Source organism: Hyperoodon ampullatus (assembly GCF_949752795.1).
Source record: "Hyperoodon ampullatus genome assembly, chromosome: 16".
Classification (NCBI taxonomy): Eukaryota; Metazoa; Chordata; class Mammalia; order Artiodactyla; family Ziphiidae; genus Hyperoodon; species Hyperoodon ampullatus.
Window position 1 is genome coordinate 72975068 of NC_136929.1, and position 23376 is coordinate 72998443.

At 41.9% G+C, this 23376-nt stretch overlaps 1 protein-coding gene across 1 annotated transcript in view; it reads left to right on the forward strand.

The window, feature by feature from the left end:
* Positions 1-11023: 11023 nt before the first annotated feature.
* FLT3 (fms related receptor tyrosine kinase 3) overlaps positions 11024-23376 on the forward strand; it is a gene marked incomplete at both ends in the record, with an annotated part of 78507 nt that continues 66154 nt past the window's right edge. The window contains one exon of the mRNA XM_079721562.1: positions 11024-11066. Coding sequence (XP_079577688.1) covers positions 11024-11066 — 43 coding nt within the window. The remainder of the gene's footprint in view (positions 11067-23376) is intronic.

Below are 23376 nucleotides of genomic sequence, written 5' to 3' on the forward strand. Positions count from 1 at the left end.
TACAGAGTGCTGAGTAGAGTTCCCTGTGCTACACAGTAGGTTCTTATTACTCTGTTTTATGTATAGTAGTGTGTATGTGTCAATCCTAATCTCCCCAGCAGATTTTTAACCACAGAAATCTAATCAGACTTGAATTAAGGTGCAGACCAGGGAAGGATTGGGAGTTGCTATTAGATTGGTGTATTGAAATCTAAGATTTCAGAGGTGGAGGACTGTCAAGGTGTAACCTTGAAAATGGACTGGTTCCTTTTAATCACAGTGGTTGGCAGCAGTGGTGTCAATGTTCTTTGAGGATGGATGGGTGTACATCATCACGATCACAGCTGGATGGAGAGGTGCAAAGAGATGAAGAGAGTCACTAGATGGGGTGCAACTTGATTCAGGAAATGAAAGGTTATGTAAAACGTTATAGCTGGAAAAGAGTGGCAGTGATCAAGAGGAATACATAATGTACTGGATTTTTTTTTTAAACCCCAAAACCAAAAACATGGTTTGAAGAAGTGATCAGCCAAATAAAGACTGGCCTGTGTGAGTTATTCTAGAAGGTGCACCCAGGCTCTCATCGCCTGACACCAAATCAATAACCTGTGATCCTAAGTTTACCTGTCACAGCCAGCCTGAGCTTCTCTTAGTCAGATAAGAAAACTTGCAACTCTGAGACCAGACTCTGGTCATTCATTCTTGGAAAAACACCACAGAAATGACACTGTGTTCTTCTCAGTACATCCCATCAAGAGACATGCCATGTTGACCTGTCCTATAGGTGATGTTAACCTTGATCACCTTGTCAAGTTGGTGTCTGCTAGGTTTCTCCTCTATAGAGTCATCAATTTCATCACTTTGTAAATTGATTCGTATTTTGTAGGGAGGTGTTCTGAGATTGTACCACTATTCTATTCCTCATCAAACACCTACCACCCGCCTTAGCATCCACTGATGACTTCTGTCTGAATCCACCGGCTCTATGAAGACTGCCAAATGTTAACGCTTCATAACATGAAACGTGGCATCATCATAGGCTTTACTGAAGCAAAGTTTTAAGGAGGCCATTGTGATCCTAATGGGAAGGGGACAGTGATGGTGCTAGTGGGGTGATGGTAATAATCTGGGCAAGACAGTTGTGAAAATGATTGGCAACTGAGGGTAGAATGGAGGGAGGGAACATAGTAAAAAGCTATTTAGGACACAGCTCCTGATCTAGATCTGGTGACGAACTGAATGTGAAGATTTAAGAGACGTTACTACGAGGGTGACTGGTGACCAGGGCAGTGTGTCTCAGGAGGAGCACATTTTGGTTATTTCGAAAATGGGTGTGTAGTTGGTGAGGCAGGTATAAACTGCAGGTGGAGAACCTGGAATCTTTGGCATCGAGATGGTACTGGAAGTAGATGAGATCACCAGGAGGGCAGAGAGGAGAGAAAAGATTTTAACTCAATGGAACACCAGTGTTGTAGGAGAGGAAGAGGAGGTGGAGCCAGCGAGGAGGGTTAAGAAGGTATTAACTGAGTGGTAAGACAACTGAGACAGTGGCTGTAGTTAAATAAGACAGCAGATTAGCTGGCTACCACCTAAGAGAAGTCTGAAGGAATAGAAACTAAGACTAACAAGTTTTGCATGGGCGTGGAGGAGAGTGGAGAAAGATAAAAACCAAAGAGCCCTGGGTAGGCAGGGGACAGCACAAAGACCCCAAGTGAACAGGTTTGTGTAGGAAGAGTGGGAAACCCACAACTCATTAGCATTCCCTTTTCCTCCATCAACTTCTTGGCGCTGAGCTGGGGCCACGCTTTTTATTCCTCCACAGCCCAAAAGAGTGTTTCCTTTCTTCCATCATCTGCTCTCTCCACTCAACACCCAGACCCACAGAGGAAAAGAAAACACCACGAGCTTTACTGTTACTATCTTGTTACCAAACACAAACACGTTTATAGTTTTAAATATTTTACTTCAAGAAACTACAAGAGAAATAAGAACAAAGTGAAAAGTGAGTGGAATAGAGGGACAGAACTCTGCAAAAATAAGAGTAGAGCAGTTTGTTAGTTACTGTCTTCTTTGAAATGTAAAGGGTCTAGGACAGCTTCCTCTCAGCCCCCTTCTCTGAGGACCTATGAGGTGCCTGGGGTAGTTTCCTTTGTTGGGTTGGGTCCTGAATCAAATGATTCCTTTTTTAAACCCAAGGTTACTTCTGCTGCTGACTCTTGCACGCATACAATTCTCAGTTTCTTTCTTCCTTTTTTTTTTGTTAAAAAAAATGTATTTACTAAGATTAAATTCCCATACCACCAAAGTCACTCACTTGAAACTTACAATTCAGTGGTTATAGTATATTCCCAGAGTTGTGCAATCATCACCATGACCTAAGTTAAGAAAATTTTATCACCACCCAGAAAGAAACCTCAGACCCCATTAGCAGTCAATCCTCATCTGCAATACACACCGCCTGCACCCCCGCACTCTGGCCCTAGGAAACCACTAATCTACTTTTGGTCTCTATTGATTTGCCTATTCTGGACATTTCATACTAATGGAATCATATCATATGTGGTTTTTTGTGACTGGTTTCTTTCACTTAGCTTAATATTTTTAAGGTTCACCATGTTATAGCATCTATCTTTCATTTTTTTGGTCAAATAATATTCCATTGTATGGATATATCAAAATTTTGTTTTCCCATTCATCATTTGATGGGCATTTGGGTTGTTTCCACTTTTTGGCTATGATGAATAAAATTGCTGAGAACATTCACGTACAAGTTTTTGTATGGACATACGTTTTCATCTCGCTTGGGTATGTACCTAGCAGTGGAACTGCCAAGTCATACATAGTCAAACACTATGTTTAATCTTGTGAGAAACTGCCAGACTGTTTCCCAAAGCAGTTGCAACATTTTCAATGTCCACCAGCAATGTATGAGGATTCGGGCCTCTCACTGTTGTGGCCTCTCCCGTTGCGGAGCACAGGCTCCGGACCCGCAGGCTCAGTGGCCATGGCTCACGGGCCCAGCCGCTCTGTGGCATGTGGGGTCTTCCCAGACCGGGGCACGAACCCGTGTCCTCTGCATCGGCAGGCGGACTCTCAACCACTGTGCCACCAGGGAAGCCCGAGGATTCTGATTTCTCTACATCCTTACCAACACTTGTTAACCGTCTTTTTGATTCTCAGTTTCTTCTGATCAGAACTTTCTGCTCTTCTGTCTGGATGGGATTCAGGCCCCAGCTAAACTGCTCTTCTATGCTTTAGCAGCCTGTGGTACTCCTGAGCCCTGTGGACAAGAAAAGCAAGTCCCTTTTGGGAATTCCCTGGTGGTCCAGTAGTTAGGACTCAGCGCTTTCACTGCAGGGGCCAGGGTTCAATCCCTAGCCAGGGAACTAAGATCCCCACAAGCTGCACAGCGTGGCCAAAAACCCATAAAATTAAATTAATTAATTAATTTTAGAAAGAAAGAAAAGCAAGTCCTTTTTTTACCTCTAAAAATTCCACTGCTAGGCTTTGGGCCAGCCTGCACTGACCTGGCCTCCCTGTCTTTGCCCTTCCTGAAGTCCTCATTCCCTGGTTCCTTAGGGGGCAGGGGGTTAGGATGCTATCCTGCCCTCCCCCACCAAGTAGTCCCCTTCTTCCCCTTGCTCCTTCAGTGTTGTGGCTCCTCCAGGTCCTTTCCTCTTTGCTGGATGCTGGGCTAGGAGAGTCGCTTTCAGTCTTCCTTGATATGTAAATGAACCTAAGCTTGCTCGCTCATAAGCCCCTTCCCACAGGCTCACTCTTTTCTCTTCCATTTGTCTGACGTATGTTAATTAGCTGGGTGTCAAGACTTTCTTGGTTTGCTAAAACTCTACCTCTCTCCTTCAATTTTGTTTTTATTTCCATTATTTTATGTACTGTTGGTTACTGACTTCATGATTTCCCCCTTAAGCCTAAAATCACTTAGCAGAGCATTCACAAACTTCTCAGATTTGGGATTCAGATTTATATTATTAACTTTTTGGCTTTACTGAAGTGTGATGAGAGAGTATAACGTATTCTTTTGAGATTAATTTCTGTGACCTAGTATATGATCAATATTTTTTAAGTGACATGGAAGTTCAAAACAGAGATATTTTCTCTGCTAATAGGATACGGATTCAAATAGATATGTAAACTTCTTCCTTGTTAATTATGTTGTCCAAATCTTCTATATCCTTAGTTACTTTTTTTTTTTTTTTTTGCCTGCACAGCATGGCACGCGGGGATCTTAGTTCCCCGACCAGGGATTGAACCGGCATCCCCTGCAGTGGAAGCTCAGAGTCTTATCCACTGGACCGCCAGGGAAGTCCCCTTAGTTACTTTTGACAATTTTAGTTGGGCCAAGTCGTCATGACAACAGATGCCACCATCTTCATAACTTGTCTTCTTTCCATGAAATCCTTGCTTTGACCTCTTTTTTTTTTTTTTTTTTTTTGCAGTACACGGGCCTCTCACTGCTGTGGCCTCTCCCATTGCGGAGCACAGCCTCCGGACACGCAGGCTCAGCAGCCATGGCTCACGGGCCCAGCCGCTCCGCGGCATGTGGGATCTTCCCAGACCGGGGCACGAACCCATGTCCCCTGCATCGGCAGGCGGACTCTCAACCACTGCACCACCAGGGAAGCCCATCCTTTGACCTCTTGAATCATCCATCTCTCCCTGCTTCAGGATTTATGTTCTTATTAGACCTTGGAATGGGAATAATGGTACCTAACTTATGGGATTATAATGAGAATTAAGAGAGATAATGGTTGTAAAGTGATTAGTACAATGTTTGGCACATGATAGGCACTCACACGGTAGCAATTATTATACTGAGGCATAATGGGTTAAAGGAGAATGGATTCAAGCCCATCTGAATTCCATTAGCCTCTTACTAGCTGAAAGACCTTGGGTGTGTCACCCAACAGCTCTGAGCCTTAAATATCTTTCTTTCTTTTTTTTTTTCAATTGGGGTATAGTTGTTTTACAATGTTGTAAAGTGAAGTAGAATAACAAAGCGAAGTAGAGTTCCCTGTGCTATACAGCAGGTACTGAGCCTTAGACTTCTAACTGGAGAAACCATTCCATCTCATTCCTAATGACAAGCCAGAGATAACCAGTTTGCATTTTGGTGTACTGCCTTCCAGTCATTTAGGGATACGTGTATATGTATATATTTGTTTATACTTTAACCTAACACAGGTTATACTATATAGTTTTGTATCCTTTTTACCCTAAACTCTTTGAAAGCATAATTTTTTAAAAATTGAAGTATAGTTGATTTACAGAGTTGTGTTAATTTCTTCTGTACAGCAAAGTGATTCAGATATATATATATATATACACACATATACACATTCTTTTCTGTTATGGTTTATTATAGGATATTGAATATAGTTCCCTGTGCTATATACACTAGGACCTTGTTGTTTATGAAAGCATAATTTTTAATTGTTCCCATTTTTTGTGTTAACTTCTAAGTCATCCATGTTATATTTCTTTGTAAAACAAAATATACACTTGAAATCTATTCAATATAGCAGTTAACAACTAATCTGTAGAAGAATCATATGAATTAATTTCTAGGCATTGATTTTGAAACCTATCTATTGTGTGTTAGATTGCATTCCCCCTCACCTATCCCCCAAATATTTTGGAGTCCTAACCCCCTGTACCTCAGAATGTGACCTTATATGGAAATAGGGTTTTTACAGAGGCAATCAAGTTACAGTGAGGTCATTAGGGTGGGTTCTAATCCAATATGACTGGTGTCCTCATAAAAAGAGGAAATTTGAACACAGAGACAGATGCACACAGGGAGAATATCATGTGACGATGAAGATAGAGATCAAGGTGACACAGGAGAAGCGGAAGAATGCCAAAGATTTTCAGTAAAGCCCCAGAAGCTAGGAGTACAGAAGCATGGGACAGATTCTCCCACAAGGCTCTCGGAAGGAAACTTACTCAAATCTCTAACCTCCAGAACATTTCCATTGTTTAAGCCATTCAGTTTGTGGTACTTCGTTACAGCAGACTTACCAAACTAATACATTCTGTTGCCAGGAATTGTAAGGGGATGATTATTTTAAAATCATCTTAGACATAAACAGTTATCACAAAATTCTGCCATCAGAGGTTTGCAGTTCACCTGTGTGCCACCAAGTTTGCATCTTGGAAACAGTTCCCAAGGTTATGCTATAGTTCATCTCATTTAGGTGGGTTAGTAAGATGACAGTACAGAGTAGCTGATGATATCTAAGGAAGGATAGTTATCTTCTGCACGTTCAGGATGACTTCACTAATCCATCGTTTCAAAATCTTTTTCCCCCACATCTTTTTATTATAGAAAATTTCTAAGAGAAGTATAATGAGCTTATGTCACTGTCACTTAGGTTTGATATTACTCACACATGGTCAGTTTTGATTCCTCCACTCAAATCCTCCACATCAAATAATTTTGAAGAAAATCTCAAATTTTCTGTCATTTTAAACAGCTTTTTTGAGATCTAATTGCCAAGCCATATAGTTCGCTTATTTGGTGTACAATTCAATGGTTTTTAGTATATTTACAGAATTGTGCAACCATCACCATAATCTAATTTTAGAACATTTTCATCATCCCAGAAGAAACCCTCTACTCATTAGCTGTCATTTTCTATTCCTCCCTCAACCTCCCCATTTTATATCTTACCCGTAAATATTTCACAGGCACTTCTACAAAGATAGGAACTATTTTAAAAATACGTAACAATATCATTAGTGAACATAGAAAATTTTGAATAATAATTATTTAACATCAAAGATAAAATCTGTGGTCACATTTTCTTGATTATTCTATACGCATTTTTCACTTTGCTTAAGTCAGAAGCCAAATAAAATCCTCACATTGCACACTGCAATTGCTTGATATATCTGTTGGTTTTTTTTAACCTAAAGGTTAACCGTCTAACTCTCTCTTTCTCTTTTTTTCTTACAAATTTTTGTTGAAGAAACCAGGTTATTTGTTCTATAAAGTTTACTACGGCCGGGAATTTTCTGACTGTATCCTTGTGTCATTGTTTACCATGTTCCACGGTCCCATGTGTTTCCTATAAATTGGTAGTTGAATTTTAATGGTGTTTTAATCTGATTCAAATGTTTTTTATTTGGATAAGACTTCTTCATAGGTGGAAGTGTTGTGTCAAACTGCCTTTTAAATATTCTTTTATTGTGAAATACATCATACTTACAGCCGTGTATAAAAATAATTATATATTTTAAAGAAGAAGAATAAAATGAACAAGCACCCATCACAAAGGTTAAATAGCAATAGAGTACTGCCAGTACCTTCTCTAATGAAATCTTTCCTCACCCCATTCTAGGGGTAAGCACTATCCTGACTTTTGTGATAGTTATTCCTGACTTTTGTGATAGTTATTCCTTCACTTTCTTTATACCCCTTATGAATATATTCCTAAAGAGAGTATTGTCTGGTTTGCCTTTATGTCTGTTATTCTATGACCTGCTCTTTCCCCCCCATCAACATTATGTTTTCGAGATTCATCCATATTGTGTATGGTAACTGTAGCTCATTCATTTTCACTGTTATATAATATTTCATTATGTGAATAGACTCTAGTTTATCCTTTTGTTAGTGGACATTTAGATTGTCCCCAGTCTTTTGATATTACAGACGATAACTCTATGAACATTCTTGCTCATGGTTCCCGGTGCTTGTGTGCAGAGTTTCTCTAAGGTGTATGTGTGTCCAGGGGTGAAACTGCTGGTGTAAGGTGTGCAGATGTTCATCTCCAGTAAGTGATGGCAAATTATTGTCCAAAGTGTTTACACCAATTTAGACTCCCGCTAGCAGTGAACAAGAGTTACCCATTGATTCGAATTCTTGCTAATGCTTGGTATTGTCAGATTTTGCCAATTGGTGGGTTCAAATTCTCTATTAATAAAAGATGTGTAAAATTGTACTATGTATTTGATATTTCAACTGAATTCCCAGGAATCCTATTAAAATATTCCTTCTGCTTGTCCCTTATTTTCAGGAAAACAACGCTTTGTATTTTAAGTGACATTAAGGCATTTCACCTATAGATTGTCATTGAAAATATGTAAACATTTTTGAAGGGGGAGAGAGATTTGTGTAATTTAAGGGCTGGAGAGATATTCATGAGATGAAGGACTACTTACTCATAGCTATGCAGCAGCTAAGCATTATGGTGGTAAGAATCTATAGATAAAATAGATCCTTTGTAGAGCCAATGCAAGACCCTCCATTCAACCCAGAAACAAACTTACTCTTCTCTCTTCCGTTTCTTCTTTCATCTCATTCCTCCTGGCTGCTTCTTGCCACAAGCTCTGGAACCAAAATTTTACACGAGGGTGTGCATAACTAGACGAGCAATCTAGGGCTCCAGATAATGTAGGGCTACTTCCTTAGAGTGTTTCTGTGACAAATAAATTGGGTATCATATTAGATATGGCTCTCAGCACACTTCCAGGAATGATGGGCATCACCTCCCCTTCTAAATGTTAGCTTAGGGGGAGGAGGAGTGGGGGAGGGATGGGTTGGGAGTTTGGGATTAGTAGATGCAAACTACTACATATAGAATGGAAAAACAACAAGGTCCTACTGTATAGCACAGGGAAGTATATTCACTATCTTGTGATAAGCCATAATGGAAAAGAATATGAAAAAAGAATGTATATATATGTATAACTGAGTCACTTTGCTGTACAGTAGAAATTAACGCATTGTAAATCAACTATACTTCAATAAAATAAATTAAAAATAAATAAATAAAATTTAAAATAATGTTAGCCTATACCTCATACTCCAAAATACTTCAGTCCATAAAATTTGCTCTTTCTAGAATTATTTTTCTCCACAAATTTCCAGGGAAAATCTAGAGGACATAGAAACCATTCTTATTTCTCCCCTTTTACTACCTCTCTTCACGGTTTTCTGCCTTGTGTCTAAGATTCTTTGAAAAAGCAGCAATAAAGTTTGAATTGATTTTGTGTCCTTGAACAGTGCTCCACCCAAGCTGATATGTTTCAAACTTGTAATCATTAGTTTCTTTGAAAGCAGTAATCAAGCTGTAAATAAAAGGTAATGCCTTAGATCTTGGCAATTGGAAGGCTTGCTTCCAATTTACCACTTTTCTTCCCATCACCAGCCTGCTTCACTGCTTTTATTTGTTCATGTCTCACTGAACTCAACGTTTCTTTCTCTAGCTCTGTCTAACCTAAGGTAGGTGCTTAAAAAAAAATTTTTTTTTACTTTTCATTGTGGTAAAAATGCACGTAACATAAAATTTACCATCTTGACCACTTTTAAGTGTACAGTTGTGTTAAATACATGCACATTGTTGTGCAACCGATCTCCAGAACTCTCTTCATCCTGCAAAACTGAAACTCTGTCCCCACCAAACAACTCTCCATTCCCCCTCTCCCCAGACCCCAGTCCCAACCCAACCACTCTTTCTGTCGCTACAAATTTGACTACTCTAGGTAATTTATATAGGTAGAATCACAGCGTTTGTGTTTTCGTGGCTGGTTTATTGCACTTAACATGTCCTCAAGGTTCATCCATGTTGTAGCATGTGCGGAATTTCCTTCCTTTTTAAGGCTGAATAACAGTCCAATTGTATGTATATACCATATTTGTTTATCTATTCACCTGATTTTGTTTATCCATTCATCTGTGGATGGACATCTGCGTTGCTTCCACCTTTTGGCTATTGTGAAAACTGTTGCTATGAATATGGGTGTAAAGATATCGTTTCATTAACCTGCTTTCAATTCATTTGGGTATATACCTAGAGGTGCAATTGCTGGATCATATGGTAATTCTATTTTTAATTTTTGGAGAAATTGTCACATTGTTTTCCATAGTGGCTGCACCACTTTTAAAGTTTCTGTTATGCTCTAGGGAAGAAAATTATCCTACTCTAGACTACAGCTGAGGAAAAGGATTGTATGGCCAAGAACGTGCAGTCAATTATCACGCTTGATTAGAACATGATTAAAATAATTAAAAGCATGGAATTCCTAGAACCTGGAGACACATTATAAACCATGTGGTCTACTGCACTCACTCACAGGTGAGTAAACTGGGACTTTGAGAGAACAAGTGCTTGGGAAGGTCAAGGGCTGGTTAAGGGAAGAATCAGAGCCGGCATCCAAGGCTTTCCAATCTTCAAATTATTGCCATGAAAATAATTTCAACTTGAAATATTATGTGAGGAAGAACAAGAATTACCTGATGGTTAATTCAAAACATCCCCTGGGATGCACTGTGTGTTCTGCTTTTGTTTCTGTGGCTGGTTTTTAGCCTCCCTGATTGCCTTGGTTGACATTGAAACCGAGCCTGTTTTTCTCGCTGCCGCTGTGGACAGCGTCCTGGGCATCCTAGGAGATGGAGGGGGAGACAAAGAAAATCGGTCCTTAGTTAGGATCCACCGGGCGTGGACCCCGACCCTCTGCTCGCCTGCGCACCAGCCAGAGGCGCCCGCGTGTGGCGCGGATGTAGCTCCCATCCTGCGGCCTCAAAGCCCCCATCCTGCGGCCTCAAAGCCCCCCGCGCGCGAGCGGCTGGCTCCCTGCAGAGTCCCCACGCTCCGGGACCCGAACCAGGGGGTTCCGGGACGCCCGGGGGCCAGGCAGCTCTGGCCGTGCCTCCCCCCAAGCCGGAGCCGCGGAGCCCCTGCGACTTCCCTGGCGGAACCGCGCCCAGTCTCCCCCGCCACAGTCGGGGGGCCCCGGGCGCCGCGGAGCTCGGGCTGCGGACCACGGTGGGCACGTGGGCTCGGCCGCAGCGCTGCGCCAGGCACCGGCGCCCCGGCACAGCCCCTGCCGGTGGGGAGAGGGATCCTCCCCCCGCCCCCCCCCCGTCCCCCCCCCCCCCCCGTCTACTTTGCACCAGTCCGAGGGAATTTGCGGTCGGTGACGCGCATCCTTAAGCGAGCCACCTGCAGCGCGGGGCGCGCCGCTGAGGGCGGCATCGCAGGGCTGGGCCGGTGCGGCCTGGGGACCCCGGGCTCGGGAGGCCATGCCGGCGTTGGCGCGCCTCGGCGGCCGGCTGCCGCTGCTCGGTAAGGCCCCGCTCGCCCGCTCGAGCCCCCGCGGCCCCCGGCCCCCACCCCGCGCGGGGACCGGGCGCGCGCCTCCTCCGTCCCCGCCGCCGCGCGCCTCCCCGCCCCGCTCCTTCCCTCGCTCCCGCGCCCCTCCCCTCTTTCGCGCCCTCCAGCCTCGCCCAGAACCCACCCGCGGCCCCGGCCTGGCCCACCCCGCGTCCTCCTCCCCCTCCTCTCGCGTCGCCGCTCCGACTCGGGCCGCGGTACCCACCGGCGGCCTCGACCCCGCAGGCGGCCTCACCGAAGCGCTGCCCGGGGCCGGGGCCGCGGCCGCCCCGCCCGCCTCTCTGGCTGCCCGCTCGGCCCGCGCGCCCGGGTAGTGGGCCGGCAGCCCGAGTCTGCGGCCCCGAGCTGGGCGCCGGGGGACCGGGACCTCGCCTGCACCGACCCCGGCTACCGTAGACTCCTGGGTGGCGTCTTTAACTCTTCTTTTGAGGTTTTGATTTAGGGAGTGAACTCTGATGGGAAGATGCGCCCGCGTTCTCCCCCAAAGCGAGTCATCTCGGGTAACGACCCCCAACCCGCCGAATGTCGGTTGGATCAATGAATAGTTACTTTGGAAATATTATGCAAACGGGATTTACATCTTAAAATACTAGCTACCCCCTCCTCCTGTACTCGATTTTTATCCCGGCATTAAACCCCAAGGGGCTTTTCAAGGACTCAGCTGACTTGAGTATTCAAATATTCTGGGTAGCACAGTTGTTACTGGAAGAAAAAAAAAAAAAAACACCCTTTAGATCCAGTTCATCTATTTGGAAAAACGAGAGGGTTGATTTGCGTTTAGGGTGAAGGAGACAGAGTCTTGGGAGCCAGGGAGGCTCTGGTCCCGGTTCTAGTTCTGCAGCCTTGGGGGACCAGCCCTCATTGCCCCCGGCCCGGCATTGTGCTCTGTCCAGTGAGGGAGTCCGGCTGTGACTCCTCCAGCTCCAAAATTCTAGCAGTCTGTCTTGAATCCTCTGTGGTACATAAAATATTTGCAGTATGGACGTGCAGGAATTATTTCCAATAGATTTTGTTTCAAATAATTCAGAATTATAGAGTTTAAAAATGTAACATAAGGGGGAAAAGAGTGGAAAAACATCTTGCATTTCCTAAACATCTTTGTTAATGAGAAATATGTACATTTCAAATGTATGGTACAATATGTTTTTCAGAGTCTGTTACGAAAAGTTAGCTTTCTGTTATGTATAACATTAGTGGTAAGTGGATTTTTCAGCAGCATACAAAGGCTTTTGGAAAGTATAAACATCAGTACATGAAACTATAGTCAAGCTGCATTGAATTCTTTTATATTTAAGGACGATCTCAGAAATTCCTACATCTCTCCAGATTTTCTAAATTAGGTATAATTCACATAGAGCAAATATGCGCACATCTTTTTTTTTTTTTTTTTCCTGTACGCGGGCCTCTCACTGCTAGCAGGCCTCTCCCGTTGCGGAGCACAGGCTCCGGACGCGCAGGCTCAGCGGCCATGGCTCACGGGCCCAGCCGCTCAACGGCATGTGGGATCGTCCCGGACCGGGGCACGAACCCGTGTCCCCTGCATCGGCAGGCGGACTCTTAAACACTGCGCCACCAGGGAAGCCCTGCACACATCTTAATAGGACAACTCCATTAGTGTTTGTGTAACCGCGTAATCATTATCCGATCAAGACACAGGGCACTTCTAACTCCGCCCCCTCTCAGATTATATCCCCCAAAGGTAGCCACTATTCTGACTTCTGATACCATGGTTTTGCCTGTTTTTTGAACTTCATGCAAACCAAATCATTGTTTTTTATAAATGTCCAGCTTTTTTCACTCAACGTTGTGATTATGAGATTCAACCTTGTTCTTAGTAGCAGTGTTGCTGTTTTTCCCATTGCTAGGTGCTATTCCTATTGCTAGGTGCTGTTCCTTAGTATGAATAGATTATACAATTTAATTATCCATTATTGTTGAAGAACATTTTGGTTGTCTCCAATTTTGTGTAATGAAACGTAACACAGCTGTGAATATTCTTTTACCTGTTTTGGGGGGACAGAAACACCCATTTCTCTTTGGATGATACCCTCAGGTCGAATTCCTAGATTATAAGGGAAGGCATATGTCAGTTTTGGTAGGTACTGTCAAACAGTTTTCCACAGTGGTCTTACCAATTTACATTCCCACTAGCAGTGTATGGGAGCTCCGGTTCCTCACATCTTTGCCAATACTTGCTATTACAGATTTTCTTGAATGAAGAAACACAAAGTGAGAAGCTTAAAAATGAGGACTTTAAACGTTTAAAAGCTTTACATTCCTTGAATTTTTGGATGCCATCCCCATTTCCCTTATATTGTAAACTCTACCTTTTATAAATAATGATGAGGTTTTCTAAGTAGTATTTAAAGAATGGACACATACTCTCCATGGCCTTAGCTGCATTCTGTGCTGATGGTGGCTAGGAGGAGGAGGATTTCAATGTTTCAGTAACTGATAACTATTTCTCTCATCAGTGTCAGAAAATTCTATCCAGAGCTTTGACCTGCACATTTTAGTTGGCATCTTTGCCCTTGCTGCTTATGTTACTATTTGCCTTCATGTGAGCTGGTAGCCTACAGGGGACCCATTCAGGAGGGGGGGGAGGGAAGGGATGCTATGCAAAGATTGGTTTGAATTGGATGGGACACCAGACTTGGTGACCTGGTGTTAAGGTCTCCTTCGATCCTAAAAGTCTTGGTTCTAATTGTTACCATCATACAAATTTAGATTTGGCTATTCATTTCTTCTTGGGTACTTCACATGGATCTGTAGTAAATTATCCTCTTGGGTTTAATTATGAACTACTTGGCTCTACTTTTTATAACTAAAAAGACACTTTCATACATTCTTAGTTATCAGTAAAGATTTTGTTGGTGGTGTTATTGACGTGTCCTGTTGTTTGACTGAAAAAAGTCAGGTAACGATGAGATATTAATTGTGGGGGAGGAAGACTTACTTATACTCCAGGGAAGACTTAAGAAAGAGGAAGAGGAAGCCTGCATGAGAAAGAAAAAAAATTTTTTATTTGACAAACTTTTATTGAATACCTATTTCAGTGCTAGGTGCGTGGGGATACAAAGATGAAAGAGATGGGGAGGGGAGAACTTACATATAAATAGTTAATTCCATTCTATTTTAAACATGCGTGGTCATCGCCTTTCCCCAAGAACACATTTCAGCACAGAGCTTGCTTTCAGTGAGTTAAGCCTTCCAGCACATTTATCGTGATCACTAAATATCTGTGGATGAAAAACAGCATGCTTCAGCGAAGGAAGCTTTGACCAGGTCACAATAGGAATCCCAGGGCTGTTGTCCCCTAAAACTACTTAAACATGGATATACTGTGTTTAGCGGTTGTGGGAAAGCAATGGCTCTTCCATTTAAAATAAAACAAATGGGCTGTTCCAGAGTGAAACATGGCCTTTTTTTTTTTTTAGGTCCTAGGAAGAAGTAATTTTCCAAATGGTTCTTGGAACAAATTTGTGGACTGCATTTTACTCCCCAGGGAGTATCCCTGCTCAGCTGAGAAGTCCACAGGATGGCTCAGCTTCATGACTTTCTCCACAGTTCTTTTTATTCCCCTCATCTGGTCATTCTCTAATGAAACTCACAAAGCAATGTGACAAGATTGCTATCTTGCTGGTTCCCCAAGTAGCCACCAGATATTGCCTTAATCTTTGGGTCAAGATTCTGATTTGGGCAAAAAAGCAAATAATCTCAAAAGTATTTTATCATTTTTCTTGATTTTGAAAGGGATCTTGGAGAGGACAGGAATAAGAATTTGCAGAGGGGAAATTGAGGGGCTGAAAATTAGCTTGGCCTGCTTTGTCATTTGCTTAGCTTGGTCTTGCCACTATGCTCCATCCTTTATTCACTCTGAAATAGCAAAGTCTTGTGAATCTCACAGTAGATGGTTTGCCTGAATAGAGCTTTTGGTTTTCATCAGATGACTTTGTGATCTTAATATTTTTCCATCAAGATTTCTAAAAAAGCCTTAGCTACTTCTTAGTTAGGTGGTCATGGTTGTGTGGCCAAAGGTTTTTCTGTCTTTGGGGAGTCTGTGAGCTTTACACGTAAGTGATTGAATTACCCCTGTGGCTGGCTCATCCTTGGTTCTCAAGTGATGAAAGCTTTTGTAGAACTCTGATGGTCGTTAGTTGGAATCACGCAATTCTGTTCGATGGGTCCCAACACATGTAGAGGAAAGTTAAAAATAATATAAAGTACACACACAGTGTTCTTTTGTGGCTAGAGGAATTGCATAAGATCCTAAAAGAGGAACTATTGTTATTTTTTAGGTTAAACAGTAAAAATATTTTTTCACTGCTGTCATTGTAAGTCAATTGGTAGCCAAGAATCCTCCATAAAATTATTTACAGTCTACTTTAAAACAGGATATTGTCATTATTTCTTTAAACCGTTGTGTTTTGATTTTAAGACATCCACGGAGTTCAGTCTTCAACTGCTTTGCTAGTTGAGTTACGGTGTTCCTAATGTTAGGGGTTCTGTTCTTGGAAGTGATGCAGGTGAATATGTCAGGACTGGCCACACAGTTAGGAAACATGAATTCTTTATTCTGGCAGGGAATGCCTCTACACTTAAGTTCCTCATCTGAGAAAAGGCGATAAGCAGTGTCTTACTCCTCCATCAGATAATACCTGTAAAGTGCAGCTGCTTCCCTTGTTAGGCAGGTGCTTTGCAGAAGAAAGCGTCAGGATTTAGAGTCACAGGATTTTCCTCCTTGCCTTCTTAGACCCTTTGGAGCACCGTGTAGTCCAGTAGGTGCCAGACAGTCCTGGTTTCTGCTCAGTCTAATGTTAGGGGCGTTGGTGGGAAAGGGTAGGCATGTAAAAGGAAAATTGCAGTGTAATTTTAGAAATAAGCACCGAGGCTGAGCCTCTAATGCAGACTGAGAAAATAAGGCAAGGCCTCCAAGAGGAGATGATGCCAGACCCTTGATTAGAAAGGTAAGGCTTGACAGGGAAAGGGGAGGATCAGGACATTCCAGGCAAATAGGACAGTGAGGAAAATGGTACAGAGGTCAGAAACACGGAGTAGACAGAAACTGTAATTCCATCCTGGTTGCTGAGGCACAATGTCTGAGGATAGGGGAACCCTCATTTAAAAAGCATGAGGGGCTTCCCTGGTGGTGCAGTGGTTGAGAATCCGCCTGCCAGTGCAGGGGACACAGGTTCAATCCCTGGTCCGGGAAGATCCCACATGCTGCGGAGCAACTAAGCCCGTGTGCCACAACTACTGAGCCTGCGTGCCACAATTACTGAGCCCGTGCGCCTAGAGCCCGTGCTCCGCAACAACAGAAGCCACCACAATGAGAAGCCCGCGCACCGCAACAAAGAGTAGCCCCCGCTCGCCACAACTAGAGAAAGCCCGTGTTCAGCAATGAAGACCCAATGCAGCCAAAGATAAATAAATAAGTAAATATTTAAAAAAAAAAAAAAAAGTTGTGACTTAAAAAATTGAAACCTGTTCAATGGGTAGCTTTCTTAAAAAAAAAATTCAGAGTTGCCAGAGGCTCCGTGTGTGATGTGTAAGGAGTGTTTTAGTGATGTGATAAAGGACTTGGATATTATCATGTGGTCCAAGAGTCTCTGGATGGAATTCAGGGGGTCCGTTGCATCCTTCACGGGGTGTGTGTGTGAAGGTTAATTGCTTTCATCAGATTTTTCAGTGGGATTCGTGATTCAAATGGTAAGGACCAGTGCTGTAGGTTGTCGAGGGGTTTGAGGGAGATGCTCTATGTGTATTTTACTTTTTTTTTTTTTTTTTGCGGTACGCGGGCCTCTCACTGTTGTGGCCTCTCCCGTTGCGGAGCACAGGCTCCGGACGCGCAGGCTCAGCGGCCATGGCTCACGGGCCCAGCCGCTCCACGGCATGTGGGATCCTCCCGGACCGGGGCGCGAACCCGTGTGCCCTGCATCGGCAGGCGGACTCTCAACTACTGCGCCACCGGGGAAGCCCAACTCGATGTGTATTTTAGAACGACAGTTTTGGGGTCTGTGTCAAGGATGCATGTCAGGCAGACAGGAACATGGCAGGGAACATGGCAGCTAGGAAGCTGTTGGCCGTAGTCCAGGCCAGAGGCAAACAAGGACTGGAATTAGGGCAATGGTAATAGAGATGCAGAGCTGCGGAGAGATTTGGGGATTATCAGGAGGTTAAAATGTCAAGGTTTGGCAGCTGCCTGGATGATGGGAAGTAGTGGGGAGGGAGGAGTCGACTTCTGGGCTTTTGGATTTGGTGGGTGTGCTGACACTATCCGGGTGGGGGTGGAGAGGGAGTAGGTTTAGGAAGGAAAACAGGGAGTTCAGTCTGAGAGTAAGGTTCCTGGGGGCCACCCAGACATACAGCCATACACACAGGAGGTATGAATTTGGAACTCCTGAGCAAATAGACTGTGGTTAAAATCATGGGAATTTACAGAGAAAGAGCATAGACTGACGGGCAAGGCTGAGAGCTCCCCAGGTGTAAGGAAGAGCACACAACCTCTGGATCTTCCTTGTGACCAGCCCCATCCTGAGGCTACAGAGGGGACCCACCCTAAGCTGCCTTGTTAGCATAAACTCTGGAGTGCCCTGAAGGGGCCCATTATGAATAACAACAGACACTCCTATCCCTCAGGGAATTCCAAGGATTTTTAGGAGCTTTGTGCCAGGAATCAGGACTAAGACCAAATATACTCATCATACCATGCCGGTCTGCTGCCCTCTTTTGCCAGATGAGGAAAGTGGGGCCCAAAGAGGTTAAACGACTTGCTGAAATCCAGGGTTATCCCAGCAGGTAACTCAAAGCCGGACTTGGAACTCAGATCTTCAAGTCTTACCCAGTTCTCTGCCTCACAGGAGACTTGACTTGGAGGATTGGACAGTGAGGTGTCCTGACATTCTCTGATTTGTTTTATAATGTCTAAAACCATCACTTTTTCAGTGGAGTAGACTTTACTGTTGCCTAAAATTTTATTTTAGATGGGGACCAAATTTCTTTCTCCACTTATCCCCCACCCCCCACCCCCACCCCTCAGGAGCTCTCTTCTGATTCTAAAGTTGTCCTCAGACTTCCCTGGTGGGCCAGTGGTTAAGACTCCATGCTTCCACTGCAGGGAGCACGGATTCGATCCCTGATCAGGGAAGTTCCGCATGCTGCGAGGTGTGACAAGAAAATAAACAAATAAATGAAGTGGTCCTCATTGCTCAGGATATGTTTGGAACAAGACTCTGGGAAGTGCCACCAGGGTTTTGGAACGGATTCTCAGAAAGAACCTTAATATCAGTGGGAGAAAATTCTTCCTTTGGCTTTTTTAAAAGTCAGATTTATTGAGGTATACTTTTCATATAACAAACTTTACCCTTTTTACTGTATGGCTCTATGAGTTTAACCAACACATACAGTCACATAACTACCACCATCATCAAGGTAGAGAACATTTCCATTTCCCCCAGAACTCCCCTTATGCCCCTTTGTAGTCGACCCTAATGCCCATCCCCAACCCTGGCAACTAGTTATCTCTTTTTTTGTCCCTATCATTTTCTCCAAATTTTCCAGAATGTCATATAAGTGGGATTTTACAGTATATAGACTTTTGAGTCTGTTTCTTTCACATAGTGTAATTATTTGAGATTAATCCATGTTGTTATGTATATCAGATCTTTTTTCCTTTCTATTGCTGCGTAATATTCCATGGTATGGATGTGCCAAAGTTTGTTTATCCACTAACCAGCTGAAGTTCATGAGTTTGCTTCTAGTTTCTGGCAATTATGAATAAAGCCACTATAAATATTTGAACATAAGTCTTGGTGTGAGCATAGGTTTTCATTTCTCTTGGGTAAATATCTTAGGAGTGGTGTTGTATCACTGGAATGTATGCTAAGTGAATATTCAGCTTTACAAGAAAGTGCCAGTTTTTCAAAGTGCTTGTACAGTTGCTCAAAATCATTGTCATAACTTGGTATGGTCAGTTTTTTTGTTTTTGTTTTTGAACATTTCTAACGGGGGTAGCAACATGTCATTGTGGTTTAAATTTGCATTTCCCTAATGACTAATGATGTTGATCGCCTTTTTGTGCGCTTAATTGCCATGCTATGTTTTGTTTGATGAAGTGTCTCCTAAAGTCTTTTGCCTGTTTTTTATCAGGTTGTTTGTTTTGAAAATATTTTCTCCCATCCTGTGGCTTGTCTTTTCATTTTTTTAACTGTGTCCTTTGAAGAACAGAAGTTATTAGTTTTGATGAAGTCCACTAGTGGAGAAAAATTAGCCCTATACTAAAAACTGCTCTGGTCTCACCTAACCAAGCTTAAAAGCAAGACTTGAAGGGATCAAGTGTTTACAGTGAACTTAACTATATCTCAGAAAAAAGTTCAAGAATATTTAACAGAACACAGAAATATCTGACAGCAGGTAAAATTCACAATGTCTGGCATCTTGTTACAAATTAACAGACAAACAAAAGATAAAAATTCAACCCATAATAAGGAGAAAACTCAAATATCCAAAGGAGACCCATAAATGGCATAGAATATAGAATTACTAGACAAGAACATTAAAATAGTTGTTATAACTATATTCCTTGTATCCCTGAAGCTAGAGGAAAGTGTGTACATGTTAAGTAGGGAAATAGCAAATATGAAAAAAATCACACAAATTAAACTTCCAGAGGTAAAAACTAAAATTACAGTGGTTGGGGTTAATAGATTAGATATTGCAGAAGAAAAGATTGGTGAACTTGAAGACACAGCAGTAGAAACTATCCAAAATGAACAGAAAATAGTCAAAGTAAAATGAACAGAGAATCATTGAGCTACATGTGGACTTAAGTTGGTCAAACATACATGTAAGTCTGCTGTATGAATGTATCTGTTTTCTCTGGATGCATTTAAGATTTTCCCAGACAATAGCAAAAATGAGCATGAAGACTTTCTTTAATGAGCCCCAAATAGGGGCTTTGTTGAAAGTGGCTACTTGCTATGACAAAATACTATAAGTTCTCTAAAAGAGGTTGATGATTTTAAAATTGGTTGGCAAATTCAATTTTGTCTTTAAAGTACTACTGACCTCTCATTCTTCTTTGTCTGGATTCCTTCTCAGCCAAAAAATCCTTTTGTTGGCAAATATTCAACAAGCCTGATACCTTGTGTGATACAAAACATTACATGTATAAAATGAGACATTTATGTGTGTTGTGATGAAAAAGTGATTCAGGATATACATGATTAAGAATACATGTCATTTCTAGCAACAATAAAAAAAAGATTTTCTCTTTATCACTGGCTTTAAATAACTTGATTATAATGTACCTTTTGCAGTTTTCTTCCTGATTCATATGCTTGGGTTTTGTTGGGCTTCTATCATTTGCATCAGATGTAGAAAGAATTTTCTCCATTATTTCATCAAATATTTTCTTCTGTCCTCCTTTCCCCCATTCTCTCCAAGAACTCTAATTACATGTATATTTGACCACCCAAAGGGAGTAAAATGTAAGACTTAAAAAAATTGTTTAAATTGTTAAGATAATTGATTGCTTACAGCAAAAATAATGTCAGTGATTTTTTTTTTTTTTTTTGGTTGGCCGTGTAAAAGGGGTTTCTTTTTTTTTTTTTTTACATCTTTATTGGAGTATAATTGCTTAACAATGGTGTGTTAGTTTCTGCTTTACAACAAAATGAATCAGTTATACATATACATATGTTCCCATATCCCCTCCCTCTTGCGTCTCCCTCCCACCCTCCCTATCCCACCCCTCCAGGCAGTCACAAAGCACCGAGCTGATCTCCCTGTGCTATGCGGCTGCTTCCCACTAGCTATCTATTTTACGTTTGGTAGTGTATATATGTCCATGCCTCTCTTTCGCTTTGTCACAGCTTACCCTTCCCCCCACCCCATATCCTCAAGTCCATTCTCTAGTAGGTCTGTGTCTTTATTCCTGTCTTACCCCTATGTTCTTCAGGACATTTTTTTTTCTTAAATTCCATATATATGTGTCAGCATACAGTATTTGTCTTTCTCTTTCTGTCAGTGATTTTTAAGGGGTTTAAAACTTATGTGGAAGTACGCTGTATGACAGCAATAGCACAAAGCCTAAAGAGGGATGAAATGGAAATATACTATTGTAAGTATATACTGATACTATTCTGATATTATATATGAGGTGGTATAAGAGCACTTAGAAGTAGACTACAATAAGATAAAGACATATACTATAAACCTCAAAGCAACTACTAAAATAAAAAAGCAAAGCATTATAGGTAATGATCCCAGAAAGGAGATGATGTGGAACCATAAAAAATACTCAATTATTCCCAAAGGAGGCAGAAAAACAGGAAAAGGGAAAAAAGAACAGATGGGACAAATAGAAAACAAAGAATAATATGGTAGATTTAAACCTAAGCATATCAATAATGTCATTAAATAATCTACATATCACAATTAAAAGGCAGAGGTAGTCAGATTTTATTAAAAAGAAAAAAAAAAAGCAAGACCCAACTATAATGTTCTTAAATGAAACCAAACTTGGATAGGAAGACACAAATAGGTTAAAAGTGGAAGGATAGGGGAAAAATTCCATGCTAACACTAATCAAAAGAAAGCTGGAGAAGCTAAAATACTAGACAGAGTATATTTCAGAGCAAAGAATATTACTAGGGACAGAAAGTCATTTCATAATGCTGTAAGGCTTGATTTATCAAAAGGACATAAAAATCCTAAATATTTATGTATCTAATAACAGAGCTTGAAAATACATAGATCAAAATTTGATTGAATTGCAAGGAGAAATGAACAAATCCATAATTAAGTTCAGAGAGTTCAACACTCCTTCAATAATTGATAGAAGAAAGAGAAATAAAGTATTAAGTTGTAGAAGACTTGAACAACAGTATCAACCAGCTTGACCTAATTTACCTTTAAAGAATACTTAACAACAGCTGAATATAGGTTCTTTTCAGTTGCATACAATACACATCAATTTAGACCATATTCTGGACCATAAAACAAGCTTCCATAAATTTTATTCCTTTATTTATTTATTTTTATTTTTAAAAATAAATTTATTTTTATTTTTGGCTGTACTGAGTCTTTGTTGCTGCACACAAGCTTTCTCTCTAGTTGTGGCAAGCGGGGGCTACTCTCTGTTGCAGTGCGGGGGCTTCTCATTGCAGTGGAGCAAGGGCTCTAGGCACGCGGGCTTCAGTAGTTGTGGCACATGGGCTCAGTAGTTGTGGCTCACAGGCTCTAGAGGTCAGGCTCAGTAGTTGTGGTGCATGGGCTTAGTTGCTCCGTGGCAAGTGGGATCTTCCTGGATCAGGGCTTGAACCCATGTCCCCTGCATTGGCAGGCAGATTCTTAACCACTGTGCCACCAGGGAAGTCCCCATAAATTTTAAAAGATTCAAGACATACAAAGTGTATCCTTTGATGGCAGTGGTGTTAAATTAGAAATTAATAACAGAAAGATAAATGGAAAATCCTTAAATATTTGGAAACTAAATAACACATTTCTAAATAATACATGGGTCAAAGAAGAAAACAAAAGATAAGTGAAAATGTATATTGAACTAAATGAAATGCAAGTTATCAGAATTTGTGGGATGTCTCTAAAGCAGTACTTAAGAGGAAATATATTAAATTATTAATTATTAAATGATTAGCAGCATTAAATTATATTGCTATAAATTACTAGAAAAGAATAAAGATCTCAAATCAATGATCTCAAATCTAAGCACAAGCAAGAGGGGAAAAGTAACAAGTTAAACCCCACGTAAGGGACTTCCCTGGCAGTCCAGTGGTTAAGAATCTGTGCTACCACTGCAGGGGGCATGGGCTCGATCCTTGATTGGGGAACTAAGATTCCTCTTAGCGTGTGTTGCAGCCAAAAAAAAAAATCATGTAAGAGGGCTTCCCTGGTGGCGCAGTGCTTGGGAGTCTGCCTGCCGATGCAGGGGACACGGGTTCGTGCCCCAGTCTGGGAGGATCCCACATGCCGCGGAGCGGCTGGGCCTGTGAGCCATGGCCGCTGAGCGTCTGGAGCCTGTGCTCCGCAGCGGGAGAGGCCACAACAGTGAGAGGCCCGCGTACCGCAAAAAAAAAAAAAAAAAACAAAAATCATGTAAGAAACAAAGGAAGCACACATGATCAGAGTGAAAATCAATTAAATGGAGAAAAATGGAGAAAATCAGTGCAGCCAAGAGCAATAAAATTGCTAAACCTCTAGCTAAATCGATCAGGGGAGAAAAGGACACAAATGTCTAATATCA